This window comes from Strigops habroptila, chromosome 9 (genome assembly GCF_004027225.2).
Source record: "Strigops habroptila isolate Jane chromosome 9, bStrHab1.2.pri, whole genome shotgun sequence".
NCBI classification, from domain to species: Eukaryota; Metazoa; Chordata; class Aves; order Psittaciformes; family Psittacidae; genus Strigops; species Strigops habroptila.
In genome coordinates, this window is record NC_044285.2 from 26,109,092 (window position 1) to 26,136,317 (window position 27,226).

Consider the following 27,226-nt stretch of genomic DNA (forward strand, 5'->3'; position numbering starts at 1 on the left):
TTTCTTTTTATGTTTCTCTGCTTCATTGTGCGGCTTGGTCGGGTTTTTACTGAAGCGTTTGCGCTGAGTGTGAGTGTTAAAGACTAATGATGGGTTGGGAATGTTTCCCTGTGTCCTTCTATTTTGCCTGCTGCAGGGACAGCCTGTAGACTGGTGCATGCAGTTTTCAGTCTAATTCAGAAGTAACTAAACACTCCAGATTAAATCAGTTTTTTTACCAGTTACATCAGTTATATCACTGTTTATACCAGTATATTTATCAGTATTTATATCAGTTCAGTTGTGTACTTTTTATGTCTAACTTGAAGCGTGGGATTTTGTCCAGTCTTGGGCTCCTTACCCTCTGAGAGAGGGAAGTGGTTTCAACCTTTTGAAGCAAAACTTGGTTGCAGAACCAGTTACACTGGTGTAACCAATACGTGTCCTACACTACTGGTAGCAACATTATTCAACATTATGTTGAACATTATTCAACACAATAATGTGGCAAAATGGGTAACAAAGACTATCTTGAAGTATCACCTAAAATAATTTCAATACACTTTCCTCATATTACTCCTACAGTAGTAGGTGTGATTTTAACGAGTACCTCGGCTTGCTTTGCCGTGAGGGATTTCTTTACCTTGCATGTCATATCTAGCTAATGTGCAGACTGGCATGTGGGCCAAATTTTATGGAAAAACATGATAGCATTGAGTTTGCATTGACTTGCGGGGTTCCTGCGAAGCATGGAGGGCCAGGGAGTCTTTTCCCCTTCCACATAAGTTCTGTGCTGATACCAAGGAGACGTTCTATTTGAGAAGGGAAGAAGTGTGTTTCTGTGAAGCAACAAAACCACAGTCCAGCTGATGACAAAGCGAAGTACCCAGACAGGTAAAACTGACGTGGAGAAATTTGTTCCCTGATAGACACTTGAATCTGAGTTAAAGGGAGCATGTTCCCTCTGTAGGGTAATTCTTGAGACAAAGAAATTCCTGACATCTCCCTGGAAATCAAATCTCATTTAAAAGTGGTTTTGGTTGCCTTTGACTAATTCAGAATTAACAGATCTCCTGTCTATAGATGCAAAGTCTTTGAAAACAAACCAATAAAATACATGTAACCTTCATTGAAGACTGATGCAGCCATTACTCCACTTGCTTTGAAGCATTGATTTAGAAGATCAAAAAACAAACCTCTGAAGGGAAAACCTGCCTAAGTAAATAGCTTCCATTGTTGGTTGACAACCTCACAGATCTGGTATCTGTAACAGATGTGCTTGACCCTTTAACCAAACCAGCAGTAGTTTGGTACAGGCTCTATAAAGGAGATAAAGGCCTGAGCAGCAGCCAGGCCAAGAACTCCTCTAGAAAACCCACCAAGGAGCAGAGTGACTCAGTGAGCACTGGTGCACGTGAGCCTGGAACACCAACCATGTGATCAGCACATGGATAGTGGGTGGGTTTTCCAAGAGTCATTCACCTGGGAACAAAGTAAGTTACAAGGACTCTCACACTTACCTTTCCCATCATATGCAATTTGACTATGAGCCACCCACTCTATCCCATAAACATGACAGTGTAAGTAGCCTCCTCTGAGCTCCCCCTGCCAGGCAGCCTGCCTGCATAGCAGCCATCTCCCCTGGAGCTGGGATGCCTCTCAAGGCTTGAGATTCCTTACCTGAGAGTGAGAGATCCTGCCCTACCCACAGCAGAGAGAAGACCCCTTATTTGCACAGAGCCGTGGTAAGTTGCTGACAGCATGCTGAATCTGTACTAGTGAAATCCATGTAGTTTATTCCCTTGGATATAAACTGTTGTCCAAGTTTGAGACTAAGATTGGACCTAGCCGAACCTAAGCTCCATCAGGAGTTTAGAAAGCAAGGGGGTCCACTCTGAACCTTGCGACTCAATGGGGGGGTCTCCCTTACTTCTTTGGATCTTTGGTCTCTGGGTAAATCATTCAGCTCGATTATAACTTGATTTTCCTTTGTGTGTTTCATCCATGGAAGTTAAGGAGTGCACCTTGCCATCAAACTTTAAGCACTTTTTATAAATTCATATTAAAACCATTTTTGCTAGTACCTTTGATGATGATTTTTTAAGTCACCTAAACCACTCATTTGCCACAGATGGGTGTAGTCAGCAGGATGGCAAATGCTATCACTGATTACCTGTGAAAGCATGGAGTAAGTTTGAGTCCCACATTCTCAGAAGAATGGGCTTGTGGTAAGTGGCATGACTGGAAAGCTGTGGAAGAACAAGGGCCATATAAAGGACGGAAAAGCAATTTTTTGCAAAATGTCAGGTACTTGCCTAGAAGCCGCCCATCAGGATAGGAAAAATCATGGTAGAGAGGAACAAGATCTGAGAGAGGAAACAGAAGGCAGAAAGGCAGCTGCATTATTCTTGTCTCTGAAAATGGAGCAGCTGCAGAAACAGTTACAGGAAGAAAAGAAGGAAAAAGTTGGCAGAAAAGGTCAAGATGGTGCTTATGTAGGCTCCCAAGTCTTCAGCAATTGTACAGATCAGAAAAATCATTGTATCCCCTCAAGAACTGGATGGAAACACATGAGGTAACCCCAGCAATGGTGAACTGGGGGAAGATGATTCTTTGTTTCCCTCAAATCTCTCAAACATGAAGCCAGACCCATCAGTAAAACAACCATCTGAAGGACCTCAGGGTGGTGCTCCACGATAAACTGTACGAGTCACTCCCTGGGATCTGTTACAATTGGCAAACTGACAGGAAAAACATGGCAGGAAGCCAGCTGAAACTGGAACAGGTCTTGTGGTAAGTCTGCCTGAGCAGAGGTGACTCAACGCTGAGTGGAGATGGAGCAAATGGCTTTTGGGGTCCAGGAGTTGTCTTAAATTTAGGACCTGATCCCACAAATGGATCCCACTCTGTCAGCAGCAGGACAGCTTACTGGGCTAGGCGAACAAATGTCATGAGCAAGGTGAACCCTGCACCATCCCCTAAACATCTCTTGACTATGTAGAGAGATCCTAGTCAAGAGCTCTCTACAGCCATCACAAAAGCTGCCTACGTACCAGCCATGCATAAATGAGAATCCAATAATATCCCAATATCAACTGCAATTGATGATAGAATGCCAAAGCCCTTGCTTAGAGGAGCCCTGGCAGTTCTTAAACCCTACTTAATTGCAAGATGGGATGAAATTAAGACATATGGAACACAGGGAAGGATTAGGTGTATAGGCCCATTGATTCTACTTGGTCTTTCTTTAACAACTGGTGACATTTCTAATTGATGTGGGGGCACAGCTATCAGTACTAACGTAACAGGAGGCCTAGAAGCTGGGCGTATGACCCAGACGGCAAAGAGTAAAAATTACTGGAATGAATGGAGCAAGTGTTACTTGCCAAACCACTAAAGTTAAGTTAGTTAATTTGTGGCTCACGGGCATGAGGAGCGCATGAGAAGCACATGTTGTTTACTGGCTTTGCAGTTAAAGATCACAATGAAAATATTTGGGGTTTTGATGTTTTGAACCTGGCACCTGCTGGAGGGCAGCATATGCCCCTTTGGTTCAAATGTCAGCCCTAATCCTGACAGAGATTAGGCAGTTACAGTGCCTTGTACTCCACGCAGACCTGCTCTCCCTGATTCCAAGATTACTAATGTTCCACAACACCCGGGCTCTGCTGCAGCATGGAATGGAATTTCCAAAGTCATAGCTGATTTGGAGAAAGGATAGATGATCTCCAGAACCCGCTCCCCATATAATCCACTGGTTTGGCCAGCATGAAAATCAGATGGGAGATGGTGACTAACAACTGATTACTGGCACTCAAATGCTAACACAGCCCCACTAACAGCTGTAGTACCTAATATTACAATGCCAACAGCCACACTACAAGCAGCTGCACACCCGTGGATAGCAGTGCTAGATGTGAAGAGTATGTTCTTTACTGTCCCTGTGAGGAGGATAAAAAGAAATTTGCTTTTACTTGGGAAGGTACAGAATACCTTCTCCCTAGTCCTGAAACCATCCGAAGTGATACTGGCTCACGTGTCATGCAAGGAGCTACAAGAATGGGCAAGAAGTAGTTCAGTGGGTATTCCATGTCCCCTATTACCTCCAGTCAAATGGGATGGTAAAAAGAGACAATGACTTATTCAAAAAGAGCCTTAAGCCACATGAGGCCCAATGGGATACTCAACTTTCCAAAGTACTTCACCAAGTGAATAATCAGGATGGGCCCAGTGGGAGCCCTTGAGCTGAGCGGTCTTTGCAAAAGCTGAACCTGATGTTCTACCTGCTAATGAAGAAAATATCCAATAGCGTTACAACCAGGACAAGTTGTTATGGTAAATTTACCACAAATTGGAACTGTGCCTATGATAACTAAACCTGGTGGCCCACTCGCTTGGGAAGCTACTGACAACAATGGTGCAAACCACAGAACTAGTGCACAGTGGAGTTTTCCTTCTTTCTAATGGGGTAATGTGTCCGGAAAACACCACCGAGCCCAGTCTGGTTTACCCTTTTGTCTTGCAGCCTCTTCCAAGGTGAAAGAAAAACCCATCATCCTACTGCTATTGAAGGTTTTGGCAACACTTGCTTCCCCACAGATGCCAACCTGTCTCCATTCAATCGTCAATCAGGAAATCAGATGCAAATATAACTTGTGAAACCCAACCATCCGTTGATAAAAGACAGATACAATGTTCTGACTATTCACAGTCATAACTCTTAATTGCCATATAGAAAGTGCTGTAATGTAAGTCACTGCTCAATACCTAACATAGCGAATGGACATTATGACATTAAAATATCATGTAGATGAAATGGTGTAAAGGGACACAATGTAACACTAGGAACAACATCTCTCAGAATCACTAAACCTATCACAACAGCAGCACTCCCCACTTTGAATACTGTCCCAGTTTTATTAGAAGTCTTACTGAAAAACCCCTGGAGTAGCCATGGTCTCAAGCTTGCGCTAAGTACACCACAGGGGACATTTGAATCTTTCCACCATGGGCACGCACGGAACTAAAGTACACTCAGAAAATGAATGGAGCTGGGACAAAGATGAAGTTCCCTGACTTTGGAGAATGGCAGGGAAAGATATTAAAATAGGATGTTGGGTGATCAATGGCTCTATCCATGAGATGGCAACTGAGAATTCTGTACATGACATCGCATCAGACACTGAAGATACGGAATTCCGCACCTCTGAAAGATTGGCCTATTGATACCATTTTAACTTACTATAACCTGGTTTTGTAATCTGCCTCTGGGCTCGTAAGGACATAGAACTATCATTTAAATTTAAAACAGACATTCCTGAACCTAGTACAACATCCACCGCTCCTCACTTGCCATTCGCCACGACTGTGAAAGATAGAACATTTCTATCCCCTCAAATTTCTAAAATTGGACTTTTTGCCATGGAATATACAGGCCAGCAACAAGTGCTGTTCAATCCATCATGGTCTCTCAAACAAGTGGAACTATGGATGCAGGCCAGTATCTCTGCAATTAAACCTACCTGCTCACCTATGTAATACATCTTACACAGGATGGGTAGCATGGTTGCACAGACAAACCCTCAGCTTTTGCTAATACCTTTGACAGTGACTCTTTAGGTGACCTAAACCACTCATCTGCAACAGTATCATTAGCCTGAATTGGGTCAAACCTACGTAAAACTCCCAGTCCATTGAGATGTATAGCTAGCTAAAATTTCCTACCAAAAGTTTCCACTCTTCTTGCTACTTTAGGCAGCTCTATAGTTAGTTATCATGCTATAAAAATCAAACTAGCAAAATAGTACTGAGTATTAAGAATGTTTCAGGGGTGGAAACTTGCTTATTCTTACATATATGTTGGTATTAAACAATGAAAGGCTGACTTACAATTAGCTATAGAGAGACAATTGCAGAGGACAATTAGCAGTGCCTGAAAAAGGAAATTGCTTGCTTAGTTCATCCCAGGTTTCCATAAAGCACTTCACACTAGATTGCCATTTAAGCTGTTTTATCAGTCTTTATACTGCTCAAGAGAAATGAAGCTGGAGAACTGGTTCTGTTCCCCAGCTGCATAAGAATGTCAAACTTTTACAATGTACATATAATAACAGAGGTGGCATATCCAGTATGTTCTTTTTACAGGAACAGTATTTGCCAGGAACCTTACACAAGAAAATAACCTGCTTGACTGAGATGTACTGGGTCACAACATTACTGCAGTCTACTTAAGTGTATTTTTAAACTACAGCCAGAAAAATTTCAGAAGTGCATAAAATTAGTTTGCCATCATCTATGGTATGAGGTTGTCCGAGTACCTTAATTATGGGAGCTTTATGAACAAGGCTTTGAGCTGAAAAGTTCCATACATGTTCTACAATCTTCTACTGAAGTGACATAGAACAGGAACTAAAAGACACTGCTAAGGTTGTGGGAAGAACAGTAGAGGAAGCATAAAGAAAGCACCATCATACTATAATACTGTTTCCTGAGCTCTTTACCTGGAAGCCATGGACAGGGAATATTCAAACAGTGATTAAAGGATTAATGTCCTGCAGTGAGGTCTGCCAGTAAACTCTGGCTTCGCTTGTGTGGGTTGACAGGTAACAGGCACGGGTCATACTTAGATGCTTAAAACTTCCAGGAATCCCAGTAATCATTGTCCTCACAGGAAATGATATGCACAAGACAGACTACATCTAGTAGTACAGACTGCTTAAGACAGGAGAATCCATATTCTTACCTGATTTGATGATTAGCTATCTAACAGTAAAGTCCCTCCATGACTCTGTTAATATTACAAACTTAAGTGCAAAGTCAATTCGATTTTCTTATCTAGCTTCAAGAAGTCTTAAGCAAGACAGGCTCAGTGCCCGGCACAATTAGAATGATAACAAAACTGTACAGGATCCATTAAAATGCATTTATTTGTTTTAATTCAAAGGTTTAACAACTATTTGCCCAGTAATCTGGACTTGGGGCACAACAACAAAAAATACCGTCAGACCAAAATACAAAACCAAGTACACAAATTACCCCTTATTTGTAAATGTTACCTCATAACCAAGTTTTAGCACATTAAAAAGTTTACAAAATTTATAACACTCTTACAAATTATTCAGAACTAACAGCATACGTGGCAGTTGAGCCTCTCCACATCCATTCTCACCCTTGCCATACCATTCTGTGCCTGGATAATGCCATGCTTGAACTAGAAAGTTCCAGAACTAGAACTGCAAGTTTCCCAAGACTGCTTTGTGCTTCAGGGCAGTGCCTGAGCCCCGCTGCCCAGCACAGCCTCCTTGCTGAGAGTGGTGTGGGTACACTCGCCGTTCTGCCTGCTGCGTCCTCTGCAGCATTGAGAGAATGACTCAGTAAATGCAGAAATAAGTTAAAAAAAGTACAAAATTGGCCCTGAAGAAAAATAACATCATTTATAAAACAGCTTGGCTTTGACTAAGTTACACTAAAAGCTGCGAGACGAATTTACAGCAATATCACTTAAAGTACAAGATCACAAAAATCAACAGGTTTGTTATGAGTCTTGTCACTGTAAAAATGAAAACATCAGAGTTGACTTGTCTGCCCACAGAAACATTCTGCCTCCTAACAGGGCTGACATCCAACCTCTTCCCCGGTTTTGGCCTTTTCAGAGCTTTGCTATTAGGACTAACATAATTCCTAAGTATCCACCTCTAGTGAAACAATGGCAACACTGAGAAAACCAGCACATTTGTATTTTCCATCAGCTATAGATGCATAGAAAACAGATGCCTGGGGTTTATATGCAAGACTTCAGACATAAAAGTACAGTAATTTAACAGTTGCAAATAGCCATTTCTGAAAGAAAAATACAATTGGGCTTTACAAAATGATATCAAATATACAGAAATATCAAAACCCTGATTGTGGCCAGAAACAGATGGATAAATCTACAATGAGGTACTCTAGAATCTTAAGGTATGCAAATGGAGTGACTTTTCTTGTCTCCCAATTTCAGCAAGGCAGCATCTGCTTAAGCACAAGGAGCCTTTGCTTATAAGCAGCATGTGTCGAGCCCCAAGAAGCTGAACCAAACCCAGGTTGTGTTCATGGACTGTGGCTTTTCCTTGATTTATACAAGCATGCTCAGGAGCTAATTTTCACCCTTTGAAAGAAACAAGATGCAAATTCTTCTTTGGTGCTTAAATAGGAGGGTGTTAAACAAATAGATGGAGCTCAAACACTGCGAACAGTGTCTGAATCCTTGAAGAACAGCACTGCATGTACCCTGGAGAGCTAAAGCCTTGGCACAATAACCTCACTATTCACAGGTGAATGGCCAGCTGTTATGGTGGGTGCAGAAATCTGACTTTTCTGCTTTAGAGGGCTATTTACTGTAAGGCTGCATAAACAAACCCATCAGTGAACGAGTTTATTGTAGATGACAATGCTTCATTTATGTGTACATTTGGAGGCAAATTGAGACAGAAATTTCTGTTCACTGGCAGAAAGAGTAATCGGTTTCATCACCCCTTATTTCTTATATTTGAAGTGCCTACAATACTAAAAATTAAGAGAGTAGAGGCTCTGTTTAGACACCTCAATACATACCGACTTCTTGGTGAAATCAAGGCATTGGCACCGCACAAGAATTGTTTCTGGGGTGGTGCCTGAGTTGCCAGTGGTGAGATTTTACAGTCAGTTTAAGCTCCTGCTGAAGGGAACAGTCTGTCTGGCTCTGTGGTCCACCTCCTGCTCTGCCCCATAGCTATTGCTTATGTTTTCATAATTGTTAGCACTGTGACAAAGGATTTTGGAACATTTGACCAGGGAGGACCCTTCCAATTATACATTGCATTCCTGCTATGGAAAAATCTCATCACCAGGTACTGGGCAACAGCTTTAAGTTATCTTGACATAGATAATGTGCAGAATACCCCAGGAGAGAATGCCAATTAGCTTTCAACAACAGCAGTAAAGTTTTGCTCTTTAATTTCCAGCATACATAAGCATAAAAGCAACCAAAGAGATCATCCATATAAAATAAACCATTCTGGGAAAAGAAAATCAGCCTCTGCCAGGGAAGAGAATAAATAACCCCTCTGGAGATGAAATATTCTGCTTTCCCATTCAAACCAATATCCTGCACGTTGAACAAATTCTGTCTGATGCATATTCCAAACAGACACCAGAGACAGCTGAGGAATAAAGGATGTGAAGTTCCAGGACATTGGCTTCAGAAGTTCATTGTCTTCCTGCTCCCATTCTGACCCGTTCTTCACCCTCTGTGAAGCTTGTGACTCAGCTATGCTGATACAATCTTTTGTGGCACCATATCATAAATCAAAATGAAATACTAACTTTAAAAAGCATGCAAAAAGGGGCAAGGAAAGGAAGAGAATAATCTAATTTTTGGGCCTCTCACTACAGGAAAGACACTGAGGTGCTGGAGTGGGTCCAAAAAAGAGCAATAAAGCTGGAGAAGGGTCTGGAGCACAAGTCTTCTGAGGAGCAGCTGAGGGAGCTGGGGTTGTTTAGCCTGGAGCAAAGGAAGCTCAGGTTGTTTAGCCTGGAGCAAACAAAGCTCACTCTCTACAACTACTTGAAAAGCAGGTTGTAACGAGGTAGATGTCAGTCTCTTCACCCAAGTAACAAGCCATAGGACAAAAGGAAATGGCCTCAGGTTGTGCCAGGAAAGGCTTAGATTGGATAACAGGGAAAATTTCTTCAGCAAAAGGGTTGTCAAGCACTGGAACAGGCTGCCCAGGGAAATGCTTGGGTCACCATCCCTGGAGGAATTTAAGAGACATGTAGATATGCCATGTAGGGGCATGGCTTAGTGGTGGACTTGGCAGTGTAAGGTTTATGGTTGAACTTGATGTTCATAAAGATCCTTTCCAACCTAAATGACTCTGCCCTAATTCAGCCAGCTTCACTGATGTTGTACAACAAGCAGAAAAGCAACAGCGGACTGTCAAAGTGAAGGTTCTACTGCCTTCCCTCCTGCTCAACTCCAGTTACACCATTCAACTCTTTTACAGCAGCTCAAATACTTCTAAAATTCTTGCTGCGTGTAGAAGTTGGCTTCTCTCTCTACCTTTCTGCTGAATTACAGTGTTCAGTTAAGCATTTAAGCAACTTAAATTGGTACAGAAGAGTTCTACAAGCTCCAGAACCTGCACTGGTATGGTTTGGAGTGGGAATACGAGTGTCCCATTGGCTCTGATGAGCAGTTCTGTCAGCACACTCCATGCTGTGAAATTATGCCTGAAGTTCCTAGTGTGACCCAAAACAACTGGACCAGCATAAGGGAGAAAAGCAACAGCCACAGCACAGAGACTTAAAGAGACATCTGTGATGCAGAGTGGGAGGAAGGCAGGAACAACCACTTACAGTGGCTCCGCTATCAAAGTCAAATGGCACAAGTGGTACAACTACACCAAGAATCCTTTCATCCAAAATGCCCGTGATTTCCCTCGTGTCAGCTGTATTCCATTGCCATTCCTGCTACTGAATTCTAAGCCAGTCAGAAGAGCTCACATTTTGCATTCCAAGCAAACAGCCTGCACTGAGCGAGACACCTGAGCTTATTTAAATGCTTCTGCAGTCTTCATTGACCAGAGGCAGGCAGTGGTGGTAAACAGCAGCTGTTTCATACTTGTTTAGAATGCCCTGAAGCATACGAATATAGAGAGGAAATGTTGAGTTTAAAGAAAAAAAGCTGCTATTTTTCACATGATTCTTTTTTCCAGTAGCTACAATGTTCTGAAGAAAAGATTTTAAACCAGGGAAGATTCTTAAAAACAAAAGAAAATTTAAGCAAATAATAATGCTAAAAGTCATTTGCAAAACGTGGCTAAAATCATTCTACTGTGATACCAAACATTCCTTCTCAATAGGACTGAATCCAACATAAGGCATTTTGCCACAGTCTTGAGTAAATAAATAAGCCATCATACACTTGACAGTAACTATGGGGAGGGAAGAATCACTGTATGTTTCACTCCGCTATTCATGAAGTATAGTAATAGGGGACATGCTTTAACATCCAGCACTGTGCATCTCAGCATCTCCCAGCAACACCCTGTATTTCATCAGGAAATACTGAATCTGCTGAAATAAACGGCAACAACTTCTATCACTTTAGCAGCTCAGTCAGTGACGGAGCTGAATCCACACATTCAGGCCTTCGATATCAACACATTCCTTCTTTAGGTCCCACTCCACAAGCAACATAAGCCCTGCTTTACTGAGGCAGCAGTGGGACTACTACATAATTTCATTCATTATGTACTTAGACATTTGGAAGCTCAACAATTGACAGGTAACTCTGAACGCTGGTACTTACTGTCAGGTGCTTTGCTTTCTGAATTCTGATTAAAAACACAAGGAGCCATAGAGTCTGTACAACTAAGCCAAGCTATACATGTTTGATGGGTAGTTTGGGTATGTGTCACATGGTCTCAGGTTGGGAGAGTACACTATATTTATGATATATATATACACACTGCAAGGCATGGAAGAACACCATAAACCAGTTTGTAAATTAGAATGTGGGACAGTAGATCTTTGACTGAGTTGTCCTTTAATCATATGGAGTAAAAATATTTGAAGTTGCCATTTGTTCCCTCACCATGAAACGTCTTTTAAGGAGAAAGGAAAAAAAATAACCCCCCCGAAAAAGCCAACCACTTCTCATTCTCACTTTTCCTTCTTGAGGTATAAATGACTGTACCTTAACTTCAGAATATATCAAATATATCTTCAGGTGATCCAGCTGGTGGAGGTATGATGGTTTTATCTTACAAGTCACAGCTTTGACAACACAATGAATCTATAAATTGCAACAAACTTTTGTACAACAAAATTCCTGCAGCCCTGAAATACAACAGTCTGCATAAGAAGCTCACAATTAACCACTGGGAGAAACACACTCAAGGTTTCCCATCTTTCTGCCCAACAGTTTCTCCTCTAGCCTTGGAAAATTTGAACAAGTACACACAGTTTACTATTTATCATTCTATCTACATCCTGTTCTCCAAAAGACATGCTGACAGGAAGATTCAGTAATACTAGTAAACTGGAACACTTTCTTTTCAGTAGAGGCCTGCACTGATTCAATGTTCCTTTTTATGTCTGTATTTGGAAATCAGTATAAATGAAGGTATTAGAGGTGTAGAGAGAGAACATTGTTTCATTTTGTTTCTCCACTAACCACTCTACTGAGTGAGGATCAGTGTAGAACACAGAGGAGGAATGTTTCAAAAGCTAGTAAGTAAAAAGAGAAAACTCTTAAATTAACATTGGACTTTGTATCTCCACTCCTCCTCCTGTCCAAGCTAAGTGAAAAAAACCACAACGTTTTGTTCAAAGTCAGGTCAGAACAGTGGATGAAATATCTCATCATAGCTTACACGCAACATGGTCTTTTGAAACTGTTTCAACATGGTGTTTTTCCACTCCCTCAAATAAAAGCATCTCCAAAGCATCAAGACCTGATGGGACTCAGCCAGACAGATACTCATCCACAGCAGCTTAGAAATTACATAGTCAATCAAAAAAACATTTTTTGAATGAGTTATTGTTCCCCAATATTTTCAACCAGCTTAAAGAAAATACAGTAGAACCTCCCTGTTTTGCACTTATGACTGGGAGACCAAGTGTACACCATTCCACTGTGATCATTTTGCAACTTCCAAGTGCTAAGAGTTCAGCCAACATGATGCGTATCAACGTGTTCTGTTCACATCACTAGAGTGCTGTAATTCAGCTTAATTTCCTATCCTATAAGTGTACTTATATTTAATGGAAAATAAGTCAAAACGAGGTAGCACTGCCACTGTCTTTGCTGGAATGTGGACAGATCCGGGCCTAATTTTCAACGGTGGCTTAGCAAGATTCTACTGTAATCTACACAAAATGTATAAAACATGAATCTTTTCCAGAATAAGGCCACTAATTTTGCCATTGGCAATAGGCAGTGAGAAACAGCAGTTAAAAAAAACCTCACTTGGTTATAGAGGTGTTTCTGAGGCAATAAACTGTGGGGAGAAGTATAAACCCATTGTCCTCTCATCCCTCCTCTTTGTTTTCCAGTATAAGTATATCTGCTTCCTGTATGTACTACTACGTGAGGAGACATTTCAGTCTATTTTCTTAGCTGGGAGCCTAAGCAAGTCCATGCTACATCTAAAAATGGGGACAGCACTGTAAAACAGTAGGATTACAAGCTTCCCATGAGTCATGGTCATGACAGTCTGATGTCCAGATGCCCAAATTCGATACCAGCGCCCATAAAAAGGATCTGAGACGGCTGGGCACAACATGTTGTTCAAATTCACTTCTGTAACCTGAGAAAGTGACAACAAATTCATAAATTAACACTATTTTTGTGTTGCACCGATTCAGACACCTAAAATGGTAATTTTGACATTACCATCATCATCAAAACCGTTTAGGTGATGCTCCTTTGTTCAATACAAACAGGGCAGCTTTCAGAAGGAAAGCAGATCCAAATTCAGTTGTTCATTTAATAGATGGATTTATGCAGGTACATAACCAATTTATGAAATATTTTACTGATACTTATGAGATATGATACAAATGCTCATTAGAACATGCAATTAAAAATTTGCATGAAAGCAGACTTATCCATATATAAACTAGTCATAAACTTTGAATGTACTTGCAAACTATCCATTTATTAATCTGTATTTACTTACCAAGCCCAGAATCTGCAAGATGCTAAAATGATATACAAACATAAACCCCGTGGATAAAAGAGCCCACCAGAAATTGCAGAGTGGTTCTGGAGTGTAGATACCTTGAAAAGAAAGGAATACATTAGTGTTCAGCTGAATTGCTGTGTCCATCAAACACTCATGAATAAGCCTCTCTCCTCTGCTCTGTGGATGTTAGGGCATCTGGCTACAGCTGATAACCTACTCAATCCCATCTTAGCAATAATATTTGAGAGCCTCATTTCTTACCTGGAGCATCCTCAACAGTGTCTTCCCTCCTTGTGATCCAGCAGTAAAAACAATATATTACCTTATTCAGCTTGCCTATTTTTCACCAACACCAGTGATTTTTACCTTATGCTTCCTTCTACCACTGAAGTACTAAATGACTTTAAAGTAATGGTATACAATGAATCTTGAAAAATCAGGTTATCCGTACTTAAACACATGTATCTCATGGGGCCCATGAGTTCAGCATGCACAGAACTGTAACAGGTAGTGGCAGCTCCTGCACAGTACTGTATTACAGCACAGCCTAATTGCCATTTCCTAATTTTATGGTTGTTTGTAACAATTACTAGAAAGCAACTTGTACCAATCATGCCTAGGAACAGAAAAACTGTACAGAGTAGTCAATCCATTAATGACAGACTGTGCTTTTAACTAAAAACTGCTTTGGAGACGTTTTCAGACCTACACAACAAACAAATTTATCATCAGTAGATATCACAGATACTGTACAGTATTTTAGCCCTTCAAATGAAGTAGCAGATAGCACATTATTCCTGGGTTCACCTTTCTCTCTCCTCCTGAAACTAGGTTTTGTCAACTTCCTGTCAACAAGCAATATGACGTGATGTAGAATGTACCAAGGAAATCAGATGCAACAAAAGTGCCCTTAGCTACAAGACTATTTTTGGAATTAAATATTCAAACATCATCAGGTGAGAACAAAACCAGTTTACAGAGTCCTCGAGACTGACACTAGTAGACATGAACATTTCAGTGTAAGCTATGAGGAAAAGCCATTATTTTCCTTCTGACTTTAATAACCTAGGGACACAAAAGGAGGAGATGCACATCATGCTGCTCAGCTGCTGTAAGAACTTGCAGAGTTTCAGACGATTATAAAAATACACTGGCAATTTTTATCTGCCTTTGCTCTCTGATCCATTAGATACTACTAAATATAGGAATGTGTATCCAGTACTCAAAGGATAGCTTACAGCAGAGTGCAATATTCATATCAGCCTTTGCTAGCTGGCACATGCAGTAATTATCAGGAAGTAATTACAGACTTCAGCATATACTGTACAAGGCTACTGAGAGCTCCAATAACTACACATGTGCAGCTACCTATGACAGAACTCACCAGAGTAAAGCTAGTATGAGTATGCCTACGTACAGTATCGTATGTAGATAAAGGCACATAGGTGCTGTTACTTGCTTTGCCACACCACCATAGAGTAGTGCATCCTGTCTCAGGTTTAAAATCCCTAGAGGTGCTTTTTCTATCCCTGTTGCCCTTTTACAATTCTCTTCTGCACAGTTTTCTTTCATCATGCCACTGCAGATTGATTTTGCAGTAGCTACCTGAAATAATCTCATTTAAATATCACTTTGTTGTCTAAAACTGTACATCTATTCCTTGTCCACTCATAGTAACACAGCTTCCCTATTGCTAGTATGTAGTTGATTGTATGCTTGAATGACAGCAGCACATATGCACCCCATGTATCTCTCATTGACTTTAATGAGCAACAATATTAGTGTAATTACCTAAGACACAACTGCACACCATGCTTTAGTTAGCCAGCTGTGACTTGGTGCAACCATGATAAATATGAGCAGAGAAGCTACTTTGAAAACATAAGGCAGCTTGTAAGATTTTTTATCCAGTGAGTAGGTGAAGGTCAGAAGTGTCTCAAGTATAAGCAAAACCCAAAGGTAAAAGTGAACTCTACATGACTAATTGGAAGTGGAATGCTCTGCAGGCAAAGGAAAAATTCACAACAGTGTAATTCTTTGAACATACTCAGGAGGCATGAGCTAAGAGCTGGTAACCTATTTGCAGACTGTTCTTTAATAGCAATGATATTCATTAAATTCCACTGCCTGAAAACATCAGATACATGACACCACCTTGAATATGGTTTTTCATTACAGAGAGCAAGAGAAGAAGCAATCAGCCTTGGTGCCAGAGTTCAGGAGACCAGGGCTCTATTTTTGGCTGAACCAACTTTATGTGACCTGGCCAATCTATACAGAAATGCTTTGTGCTCCCTCCTCAGCTGTAGAGTAAAGAAAACACTGTTTGACTTGCAAAGCTTTTTTTCTATTGTCTTTGCAGTTTGAGGTGCATGTTTAATGTAGATGATAAAATTCAAATAAGATATCCAAAACAGCTGCCAGGAACTGGCCGAGTAGTGCTACACCAAATCTGGTTTCACGTGAACTCGCCTGGTTGGCAGTTGCCTGTGTTATTTCAAAAGTCGTCTATGAAGCCTGAGAACAGATGGCAGCATCTAAAGAGGGAAAGGCTCAGAAAAGCTAGAATCCAGAGACCTTGGTATTTGGGGGACTTACAGTGCAGGTACTATATAAACACTAAAATAGAGCAGTGAACCCAGCTATGAAACAAGAGGGACAAAGCAGTCTCTTAAAGAGTGAGGAAATTGCACCAGGTGACAAAACAGATCAGTGGCATAAGAACTCAAGCTTCTCATGTCCAGCTTCAATCTCGTCAGGGAATCGTATTTCAGAAGTCACTTAGGAAAGCTGTTCGGGTTCCTCCAGCACAGAATTTCACTCTGCTACATCCTCTCTCTGTGCAGAACTCACAAAAATCCATTAGCAGCTCTCACCCTCTACAGACTTTTGATTTCACTTTGTAATAGAAAAATCCCTCCTTGCTAGACTTCACAATCCTGAACATAACTGTGTGGGTTTCATCAGTATCATTATTTGGACATCAAGGGACAAAAAGGAAACAATGACCTCTACACAAAAACACTTCAGAGTGCTCTGGATTCCCAAGTGTGCTTTGGGGAACTCATTTTAAATTCATACCTGGGATATTTTCTGTACATTTATCAGTAGAAAAATACTGGCTATGGATTTTCTTACTCTATGGTCCCGCTATTCAGCAGATGCCTGTTTAAGGGAGCAGTGTGGTGGCACACTGCAGTGTACTGTAGTACCCAGTCTGTTAACAGAAACATACAAACAGGAAAACTGAGACCCAGCTGAGTGGCTGTTTGAATGGCCTGCGCTGGCTTTGGCAAAAGCTATTTGCTGCTTACATAGGAAACCAATTTCCATAGGTAGACGTGAGTTTCACTGCTCTCTTCACTAAGGATCACATGCAATTCTTCTATGTTAAGCACTCTCCAAAACTTAACCCAACTGCCAGTCTGGCACTTATCTCATTCTCAAAAATGCTCAGGCCCCAAACAGTTGAGACCATTCCCAAACCAGGGCCACCCAAGTAGGCTGTATATTTGCTCGTGTTGAAATAGCATGGCAGTGGCTGTTTCAATTTAAACTTCATTATTTCAATAGCACTAATAGGAAGGATTTCGTATAGTTTGAAGGGTTCAGGGTTCATCATCTGCTCCTGCAACAAGAATTTGTTGACCTTGAACGTGGTGAGTTCATTTGGAAATGGAAGCATGGCTTTAAAATTCGCAGCACCGACAAAGAGACTCAACTTCTTTTACACTGCTTCCCCCAGTGTCTTGTGCTAGTTCTAATGTTCTTATGAACTATTATTTTTATTTAAAGTTCTCAAAATACAGGCTTGTAAAAATTTGAACACAATTTAATAGAAAGCAATACTCCTTTTGTATTTCTGTGAAAACATATTGCAGGAAAAAATTACTCCCCTGTTTGAATTAGAGCATTAGAACCTGAATGCAGTACAACTTTTTAATTTAGTAGGGCGTTAAAATAATCTCTTTCTCCTACTTAATGCCTTGCTTTCATTCCCACTATACTTAATAGAGCTTTAACAGTTTTTCCAGCCCAACACACTCTCCCTTCAGTAGTCTTATAATTACAGGTAGGCCTGCTTAATCCAAACCTCAAAGCAACTATTACCATTCCTTCATCTTCAAGCTTATAAAAATGTGCAGGCAAATTTATTTCCATTTTATTTCCCTTGATCAAAGGGTTAATTTAATTCTAACAGTGAAGCCTATTGAGCCAGCCTAGAGACAAAACTTCCTTTCCAGGGGAAAACAGGAAAAATGTTCTCAAGAGGATGAGCCTGAAACCCACTGTTTCCCCTACAGCTCTTCTGAATCTGTGCAGATTTCAAAACACTACCTTATGCCAGGAGATTTCTGTTTCCCTCAATGCCAGCTACTCTCATCAGATTCAGTTCAGACAGGGGTCTTACATTACCTGCTCCTCTCAGGAAGCATTCTTCATATTCCATAAAGAAGCAGCAGCTCTTCCTCTTCCTTCATATAGTGGTAGTTCTTCCATATAGCAGTACATACCCTTCTAAACTTCTCTATCTCCGAGAACAGACCCTAGGCCCACTCAGATAATGCCACATTAACTTCCTTATTTAGTTTTAAGCATGTCATAACAGGCCCCCACCATTCCAAAGGAAGGGTCAGACAACAGAGACCTGTCCCCTCCTCCTCTTCTCCAGCTCTCTTAAATCATCAAACAAGATTATCCTGAAATGATCAAGCTAGAAGAGAGACTGCAGCATGAGCCTGCAGCCAGAGCAACAGCACACACCTCCGGCTGCTGAACACAACAGCTTCCTGCTGCTCAATGTGCCATAGCCCAAGCACAGCTGGACAGTGAACCAGGCATTTACAGCTAATACATGGAATTCAGGAGGTAAAGCTGGAAATAAGAACATGAAAGCTGCCAGCAGGAGAGTAGGAAAATAATACACAAGAGTTGACAGGTCTCCAGGAGTTTTAGTGAAAGAGCTGTACTGCACATTATCAAGTATTTCACTGAGGATGAAGATAAACTAGAGTCCTAACTATATTCAATTATATAGTGATTTTTTTTTCTGCATTACTACTAAAGTATATAATAAAGTCTGCTTTATAACCTCATTTAAAAGCTAAGATATAGCTAAACGCAGTCAAGTGTCAAAAAGCAGGGAAGTGGCTGAGAAAAGGTACAACAGCATGAAATAGCTTTAAATATGGTAATCCCCCGCCCTTTCCAGCAAGTCCTGGTAGCCAATGGAAAGCACAAGTTTAGATTCCCCAAACGCTTCGATTGCACTTTCCTAGTTTACAGCCACAGGAAACATGATCCTTTCGTCTGTACTTGGTATCTGTGTTCTACATCTTACAACTTAGCCCATCTTCTCCATAGGTGAGAAATACTGCAGTGCCCTTAAGAAAGCTGGAAACCTGCCTCTGTCCATCTGCTGAAGTGTGACAGAGGCATTCTCCATAAGAGGGGAAAAGAAATAATCAACTTCTACTGGCTTTCTGGCAGTGCCATAGAACTTCATCTCTTCTGATGCCATTTTGGAAGATACTTGCTTAAAAAAGGGCTTTATGACTGGAGTCAAAGAGACAGTTTATTGCTTATCAAGATACGGCACCTGCCTTATAAGCTGAAAATTCCACCTGTACCCCCAGCAAACAACTCACCTACTTGATTATTTAGGGTGTATCTGTCTGTCTGCTTGTGCACAGCTGCACAACAGTCATTCAGCTTTTAAAATACATGGGGTCAGACCATAGGACTGTCCAGAATTTGCAAGGCCACTACTGTCAGTTTGGCTCCAAAAGAAGATTTTACCACCCCCCCCAAAAAATACAACCAATTCAAGTTTACTATCTCCACAGTGTGGACAAGCTGCATTTGAATTGTGACTGCTGAGAATTCGCATAGCCACCTCGACAGTGGATGCTGGAGACTATCTCCCCCTGCAGGCTAAAGTGCCAGAGCCACACAAGCACTCTGACACCAACACAAGGGCCTCCGATTAAACATACCTGATATCCTGGAACTTCAGGTCCGGGTTCATATATCGGATTGCTCCCTGAAGCGACAAAATCCTAAAAAAACCTCAACACTAACATCCTTTTCGGCTTTATTAAGTTATTAGTTCAATTAAATAATGCTGGGGATCTCAAAACACAAGAAAGATTCTCTCTCGAACTCCAGTGCTAGGGAGCTGCTATAAATTAACTCTGATTTCAAACTGTTGTGGAATGATACCATTTGCTCACAGCACTCAGGAAATAAAAATTCCACTTTGATCAAGTTTCAATACGATTTGAAGCTCTGAAATAAGGTGCACATCTAATCCTGTCAAATTCACCTGAACATCTGACCAAACTAGCTTAAGGACCAAGACAGGCAAGAACTGTGAGTCTTTAAGGCTGATGCAGTGGAAACTAGATTGTAATTCTTTTTTTCATTATGTTAAGAATATACAGTTAGAAAAACTAAGTTGTCCTGAACACCAGTGAAGGCGTCTAATGCCTTGATCTTAAAAGGTCAGGTTAATGCACTGCTGCAATACTCATGGCAGTTACAAGAGACATTACACATGCTCAGCTGTCATCTCCTTAAGCCTTTATCCCAGGACCATAAAGTATAATTATCTGAACATACTCATATGCTTCAGAAGACCAGCTTAGCTGTAGATGAATGTGGTTTGAGGAGTTTTTCAATGAAGGGGTTCATTCCATGGTCTGAATTTGCCCTGCTGTGGTTCCTGTCTTCTTCCTTGCACCTTGACAACTCACTCACTGCACCTCCCTCCTGCCAATCCTAGCACTCATCTGATGCAACAGTAAACCAATCCAGAAGTGACAAAGGCATTCATACTGTTTTGACAGGGAAGCTAGGGCCTCACCTCCTAAGGACAAGAGAAAACAGTGACCTACAGCTCTGGATCAGCCTATCCAACTATTTCAGGAATGCTGTGTCTTGCCCAGGCACATACTGTAACTTTTGGTAGGGTTCACAGGTGATACAAGGTGAGATTCATTCAGCAAAGAAGTTGCCAACTGCAAACGTAAGAACTGCCTTGAGTTATGAATCCTCTATGCTGGCCTGTTCTGTCTGCACTACATCTATTTTGCAGGAGAGCCTCACTGCAGCCAAGGAAGATCTGAGCCATAGTGCATAAGCATTTATTTTGTCTAGCCTGGCATGCATATGCATATGTACATTTGGAAAGAAAATACGTTAGAAAGGAAAATACAGGAATCTATCCACTCAGTACAGAGGGGAAGGAGAGAAAAGAGGAAGAGAGAAAAAGGTCTTAGTCCCCAAGAGGGAATACATCCTTGAGCTTCAGTGAGTTCACTACAACACTGCAGCCTGAGTTCTGAACATCTCTCTCATCAGTTTGATCCTGAGCATCGTAAAGCCCCCATACCTACATGGGGGGCACATGAAGGTCATGCTGCCAGTGCAACAGGGCCAGTCTTCGCCACTGTAATGAACAGCAGGAAGAGAAATAAATGATTACGGCCCTTGCTTACCTGTCACCCAGTTTCCTTTCAAAAGGAACCCCCTCAACAGGTAATTGGATGTGTGTGCGTGACTGGTATGATGCTTGAGTAGCATGTCAACAAACTTGGACATGCAGTTCTGTGCAGAATAAGCCACAAACCAGCTCTACTTCAGGTGTTCTGCTCAACCTGACTTTGAGAAAAGTTTGAGCTCCTATTAAGGCCATCAGGAATGTTGACAGATTCCCAATAAAACTGGTTTGGTATATTCTTCCATATGCAAGCCATTCCTTTTAATGTTTCAATTTTACTACCCTTCGATTACTTCTCCCAATCATAATTCATAGATTCACTGATGGAAATTTCTCCTTAAAATAGAGAAATAAAGCTGCATGCCAATCGGTGTCAGGGATGAAAAAGCAATTTTCACAAGATAGAATTAGAATATAGGGTGTGATCCACTCAGAAAGCACTTTAAACAAGGGTGCTAGTGAAATGACAACATAGTAACAAATGTTTTTTGGCTAAGTAATTTTTCCATCAAAATAATCATACACTATGTCGCCTGTGGCACTAGCCAGAACTCCTACAGAAGTCCATGGCTGCTTTGCTAAGGAGGTATTACAGTCAGCCAGGTGATGAGAGCCAAATGCATAAGCAATGGAACAGTTATTAGTCACACAGCCTAAGGCAATCTCAACTGATGTATTTAGCCAATGAAGTACTTGTAGAAATGTCACTGCTGTCAGGTCAACATTAGATGGCAGCAAATACCTGTAAACTAATAAAGGGCAAAAATGTAGGCACTAGGGGAGAACTGCAACACAAAGCCCTTCAAATCAGATACAGCCCTATCAGCCCCAGTTGTATCTTGCCATCGCAAGAGTGTGGTTTGTCAGTGCCTACAGTGTACTACATGGCTCTTTATACTTTCTCTCCCCTCTCTCCACCCTCCTTCTGCAATGATTATGAGTTTGTGTAACTTCAACAACTATACTGCACTTCTGCATTATTTGCCAGAATTTTAAGATCTCAAAAACATATTAAAATTAAATATGCCCGGCATATTTCTCTGGTAAGACAAAGAAACAGAATGATCTTTTGAAGATGATACTTCACGTTTTCCTTTGGATCATGTTTATTTGGTTTTACTCAGCAGTGAAAAACAAAAAGGTTACAAACCTATAGTGCACTAAGTGTGAAGCATTGTAAGTAACTGCTGGTGTAAAATACAGCAGATTCACCAGAATGGAACAGGCTGACTCCACTTGTCCTGAGCATTTGCTAACCTGTATCCCATTCCTTGATGTTATAGCCTCGGGGTTTTCATTAAAGGCCACTGAACATATGGACCATAGATTATCATCTTTTATTTCCTGGATGAAACAACTTAGGTCTGCTGGAAAAGGCAGCTGGAGGTATGTCAACGCTAGAGGGGGGCAGAGCATCACACCAGATGAACACATCGTGCATTCCCTTCTAAGGAGCCACAATTAGAAAAATCACTGGCCAGTGGAACAATTCGGGATTCCCAGACTTCCTGAACTATTATGGTACAAGTGAATGCAAGATAATAATCTTATCAGAAGAGATAAGAAGCAAGCTAGCTCATTTCATTAATATGTGTCACTACATTTCATTACAGCTTCTGAATGTCAGGAGTTTATCTAACTAGCCGACTAATATTTACATGGGGATGTAATAACAACTTTTTCCAGCTCATTTTAAGTTGCAGTACTTCAAGACGCATCTAAGAAGGCAAAAGTCTTAAAAATACATGCCACCAACAACTTAAGAATGTTGCAAGATGGCAGAGATGCTACTCAGGAAGAGAGTGCACATTATGCCAATACATTCTTAATATCTCTCTGGGCAAAAGACCTTTTTAAATTCTCCTTTCACTGCCTGACAAAAGTCTTTGTTACCTCGGCTGCAACTCCAACGTAACATGGGAAACTATTACCTAACAACACAGAGAAAATTGGTAAAATATGAGTAAGAGTAAAGCCTGTGGTAACCATTTAGCACAGCTTTTTCACTGCACGGGACCAATTTAATAGGTATAGAGTAAATTGCCAACCTACCTCCTTTCCGCAGCAGATAGATGGGCACAACATAAAGCATCACATGCTGGATGTAATAAATTTCCATTTCAAATGGAAGCTGTGGAATAAGGAAAATATTTGTAAATGTTTTTCATCACTGACACCTGAGTTTCAAGGAACCATTCTCCTCATGACCCATGAAAACCCCTTCAGTTCAGTTATTTCATCACCTATGTACACTAACAAAGAGTTGACATTCATGGTCAGTGCTTTGAAAGCGCAGCAAAGTGCACCCCTTCCATTCTCCTTGCCACAAATGCAGCACTTCAAGCAGACAATTCTCAAAATTAGCTAGAAGAACAACAAAGAAGGAATAAAATAAGATTGCTCTTTTTCCTTTCTTAGTTATCATAAATTGCCATTAACAATGCAAAACCCTCAATAATCAAACCAGGAACTATACACACCCCATATGACAATAGCCTATTTAGAAACACAAGATAATTGCTGCCTTCTGAGTGATAGAATTCTACTTATAGAATTTTATAAATGAGGTCTTTTATATATAAAAGTATATAAATAAATATATATGTAAGTAATTGCTGAGGAGACCTGTGCAAAAATCAAAAGACCTGATTTATAGCAATCTGCATGCATGTGTGAAACTTAAAAGCTCCACAAAATATGAAATAACCAGTATTTTATTGGTTTTAAAGAGAAACTGCAGAAGGATACATATACACAAGTTACCAGTTAGTATTAAATCAGGTATTTCTCACATGCTGTCAACTTTTGGGAAGTTACGATTAGAGACGTGTGTTTAGTTGAATTCATGTTACTTCTTGGAGAAGTCAGACAGACTGTGCTAAAAATAACTCGAACCACAAGTCCGAGTTTTATTTGAACCCTTTAATCCAGACCCAACTAATTCTAGCTCTTCATCAGTTAGAAAAGGTGATGGGCTATATTTGAAAGTTATTCCCATCTGTAAGTGCTTTTGCCTGTATCTATTTGTTAAACTAAAGCAACACATTTGAAACTGAAGAGTAGTAGAAAAGATTCAAACTCAAAATCCAGAATTCAGCTTCTTGCTGCAGCTCACTTACAGACCTGAAAAGACTTTGCCATTATTTTTCAGGAGTGAAAACTGGACAATACCACCACACACATGTGAAATCTCACAGGAAGAATGCAAAGCCCTGAGTTTGGGTTCAAACACAGGCTCATTTTATCATTCCACAGGCTGAAGTGAATCCAGACACAAGTCCTACCAATAACAGTAGTCAATAAACTGCAGGTAATTTGTACAGTGATCTTTGAAATTCAACAACAATTCTTATGTCTTATTTTGAATGCCAAAGATGCTAAACTCAACAGTTGGATTCTGCTAGTCCTGGCATCCCCAGTTGCACAGTATCAGTGTCCTGATTGCAACCTCCAAGATGTTCAGCCAGCTCTTGGGAGACTAAGCTAAAAAAAAAAAAAAACCTTTCATACAATCTGTTGGGTTATTTTATTCCAAGAATTCTGTATCAAAACATAAAGCCAAGCAAGATAATAGTATGCGAAAGCAAGAACTTCACAGAAGCTGTGAGGTTTCCTGAATCTGAATCTTTTCTTGTCCCTTGTTTAAAGACACAGAGAGCAAAGTGAGGGAATCCAAATTATCTGGGAAGAGGCTAAAGCAGTTTTCCTAACTGGAGAAAAAGCTGTACCTCTTCCAGTTGGAACAGACACACTTCAGAAACAATAGCTCCCCATATAAACAAGCACAACGTGAGGCACTCACTCCTGCCAAGGAGCATTCTCTATTTATCTGTGGTTTCATAAGGGCTTCTCCACTCGCTGAGTTGCGAGCATCAGTTACACAAACACTACGCTCAGGACACTTCTGAGAACAGAGTAGCAGTTGTTTTGCTGCAGTAGTGTTGACAATATTTTTTTCCTGTAAAACAAAACATCTTTTTTCACTATAAAAGATTGCTTGTTCTGAAGCCTGACCAACTGTGCATTTCCTGGTATAGAGCTAGAAAGGCAGAATTTCTGTACAACCAAGCACTCAAGTTGTACAGCCAGGCTACAACAAACAGAAAAAGAACAAACACAAAAGATGAACTATAAAGTTGTCCTGTGCGACTGACTCACCCAGCTCTAAAGGTCTTAGCTATAAATTGTTTTAGCAATAAAGGACTCACAGATAGCAGATATGCAAACAGAAACTGCAAGTAGTGACAAGGCAGAAGGAGTCACCCAGCAATCTAGGATTTAACAAACCTCTTTGTGAAAACAAGCACTTCAGCAAGTGGTGAAGTCCGAGAAATTAAAAACTCAAAGCAACACTTACAGAACAAAACAAGTCCTTCTGATCATATTGACCACAGGCACCCATGAAGGCCACATGTATTTAAACCCAGACTCCAACAATCTTCAAAGTGGACCCTCTTCACAGGCCCCAAGAGACTTGTCCTCTCCTGTCAGGTGCCCCTGTAGAAACCCAGCAGTCACTCCAAAGAGCAGTATTCCCCCTGTAACCAACCAGTGATGTTCATGGTTCAGTTCTTCAACCGTACCTGACCCAGAGAGCTTCAGAATGACTGGATATTTGTTACCAAAATAGACTCATCTAAATTCTTGTCTATTAAGCATATTAAAGGCCCCAGGATTCCAACCCAAATTATTACAAGTTTTAAGAGAATTTTTTTATTTATGTGCTGGTTTTGGCTGGGATAATTTCCTTCACAGTAGCTGGTATGCGGCAATGGTTTGGATTTGTGCTGAAAACAGTGCTGATAACACAGGGATGTTTTAGTTACTGCTGAGCAACACTTACACAGAGTCAAGGTCTTTTCTGCTCCTCACCCCAGCAAGGACACTGAGGTTGCACAAGGAGTTGAGAGGGGCAGAGCCAGGACAGCTAACCCCAACTGACCCAAGGGATATTCCACATAGCATCATGCTCAGCATGTAAAGGTAGGGGAAGAAGGAAAGGGGGGGACGTTCAGCGTGATGGCATTTGTCTTCCCAAGTCACCATTAGGTGTGATGGAGCCCTGTTTCCTGGCGATGGACACCTGCCTGACCAAGGGAAGCAGTGAATTAATCCCTTGTTTTACTTTGCTTGTGAACACGCAGCTTTTGCTTTACCTATTAAACTGTCTTTATCTCAGCCCATGAGTTTTGACACTCTAACCCTTTCGCTTCTTTCCCTCACCCCACTGTGGGAAGCGAGCGGCTGTGTGGTGCTGACCTGCAGCTGGGGCTAAACCAGGACATGGGGCCTGTTGCTGCAGAGGATGATGCCCACTGAGAAAATCAGGAAAAGGCTTTCTTCAGTGCACTCTCAACTGAATGCATTTGTTCTGACTTATATCAGTGTTCTGAGTATTTGACTAGCACTGTATTTGATGTTTATTTTCTCATAAAAAGGCACCACTGTCTTCTGGTCACTCAGTTTGATTATGCAAACTAGCTCACATTAATGAGGCAATGGACACAATCAAGCATTTGTAAGGTCAAGTCCAAAAGAGGTAGATAATAACAATTTCAGAAACAGTATTTTCTCAGTTCCTCTAGAGAGAATATTAGGACTACTTATGACCACCAGCAGAAAGTAGATTTATAATTATCAAATACGAGCGTGATTCTAGTCTCCACTTCCACATCCATACCATTTTAATGGCAGAGATACTGCCTAAAGCTGCAGAAACCCTCCCTGGCTTGAGCACCTACCAGCAACCAAAGCACAATCTCTCAACGGCTGCCAACATGCAACTGTTCGTTATTTCCTTGTACCAGTTAGATGAAGCCAGTGTTGATGTCCATAGTGTGCTACCATAACCTATTCCACATTGCTGTGTAGGCACGGGCATTTCATGCAAATTATTCAGTACTGTGAATTACTTGTAGCTTAACTACCTGCCTTAATAGGCAACAGCAATACAGTAGGCAACGATCACAGGCGCTACAGAGAGTGTGCTGGAAGTACTGCTCAGAGTATGATTTGTTCCTAAACCAGATTTAGAATG

At 40.9% G+C, this 27,226-nt stretch overlaps 1 protein-coding gene across 2 annotated transcripts in view; it reads right to left on the reverse strand.

Moving 5' to 3' along the window:
* Nucleotides 1-6,897: 6,897 nt before the first annotated feature.
* TMEM164 (transmembrane protein 164) overlaps nt 6,898-27,226 on the reverse strand; it is a 40,179-nt gene continuing 19,850 nt past the window's right edge. Inside the window, exons 5-7 of one of the 2 annotated variants that reach the window (XM_030498362.2) lie at nt 23,242-23,320; nt 13,683-13,783; nt 6,898-13,310 (exon numbers count right to left, since the gene is read on the reverse strand). In XM_030498362.2, coding sequence (XP_030354222.1) covers nt 13,104-13,310; nt 13,683-13,783; nt 23,242-23,320 — 387 coding nt within the window. In that variant the 3' untranslated portion in view covers nt 6,898-13,103. The remainder of the gene's footprint in view (nt 13,311-13,682; nt 13,784-23,241; nt 23,321-27,226) is intronic. The other variant, XM_030498363.2, reaches the window with a different exon arrangement.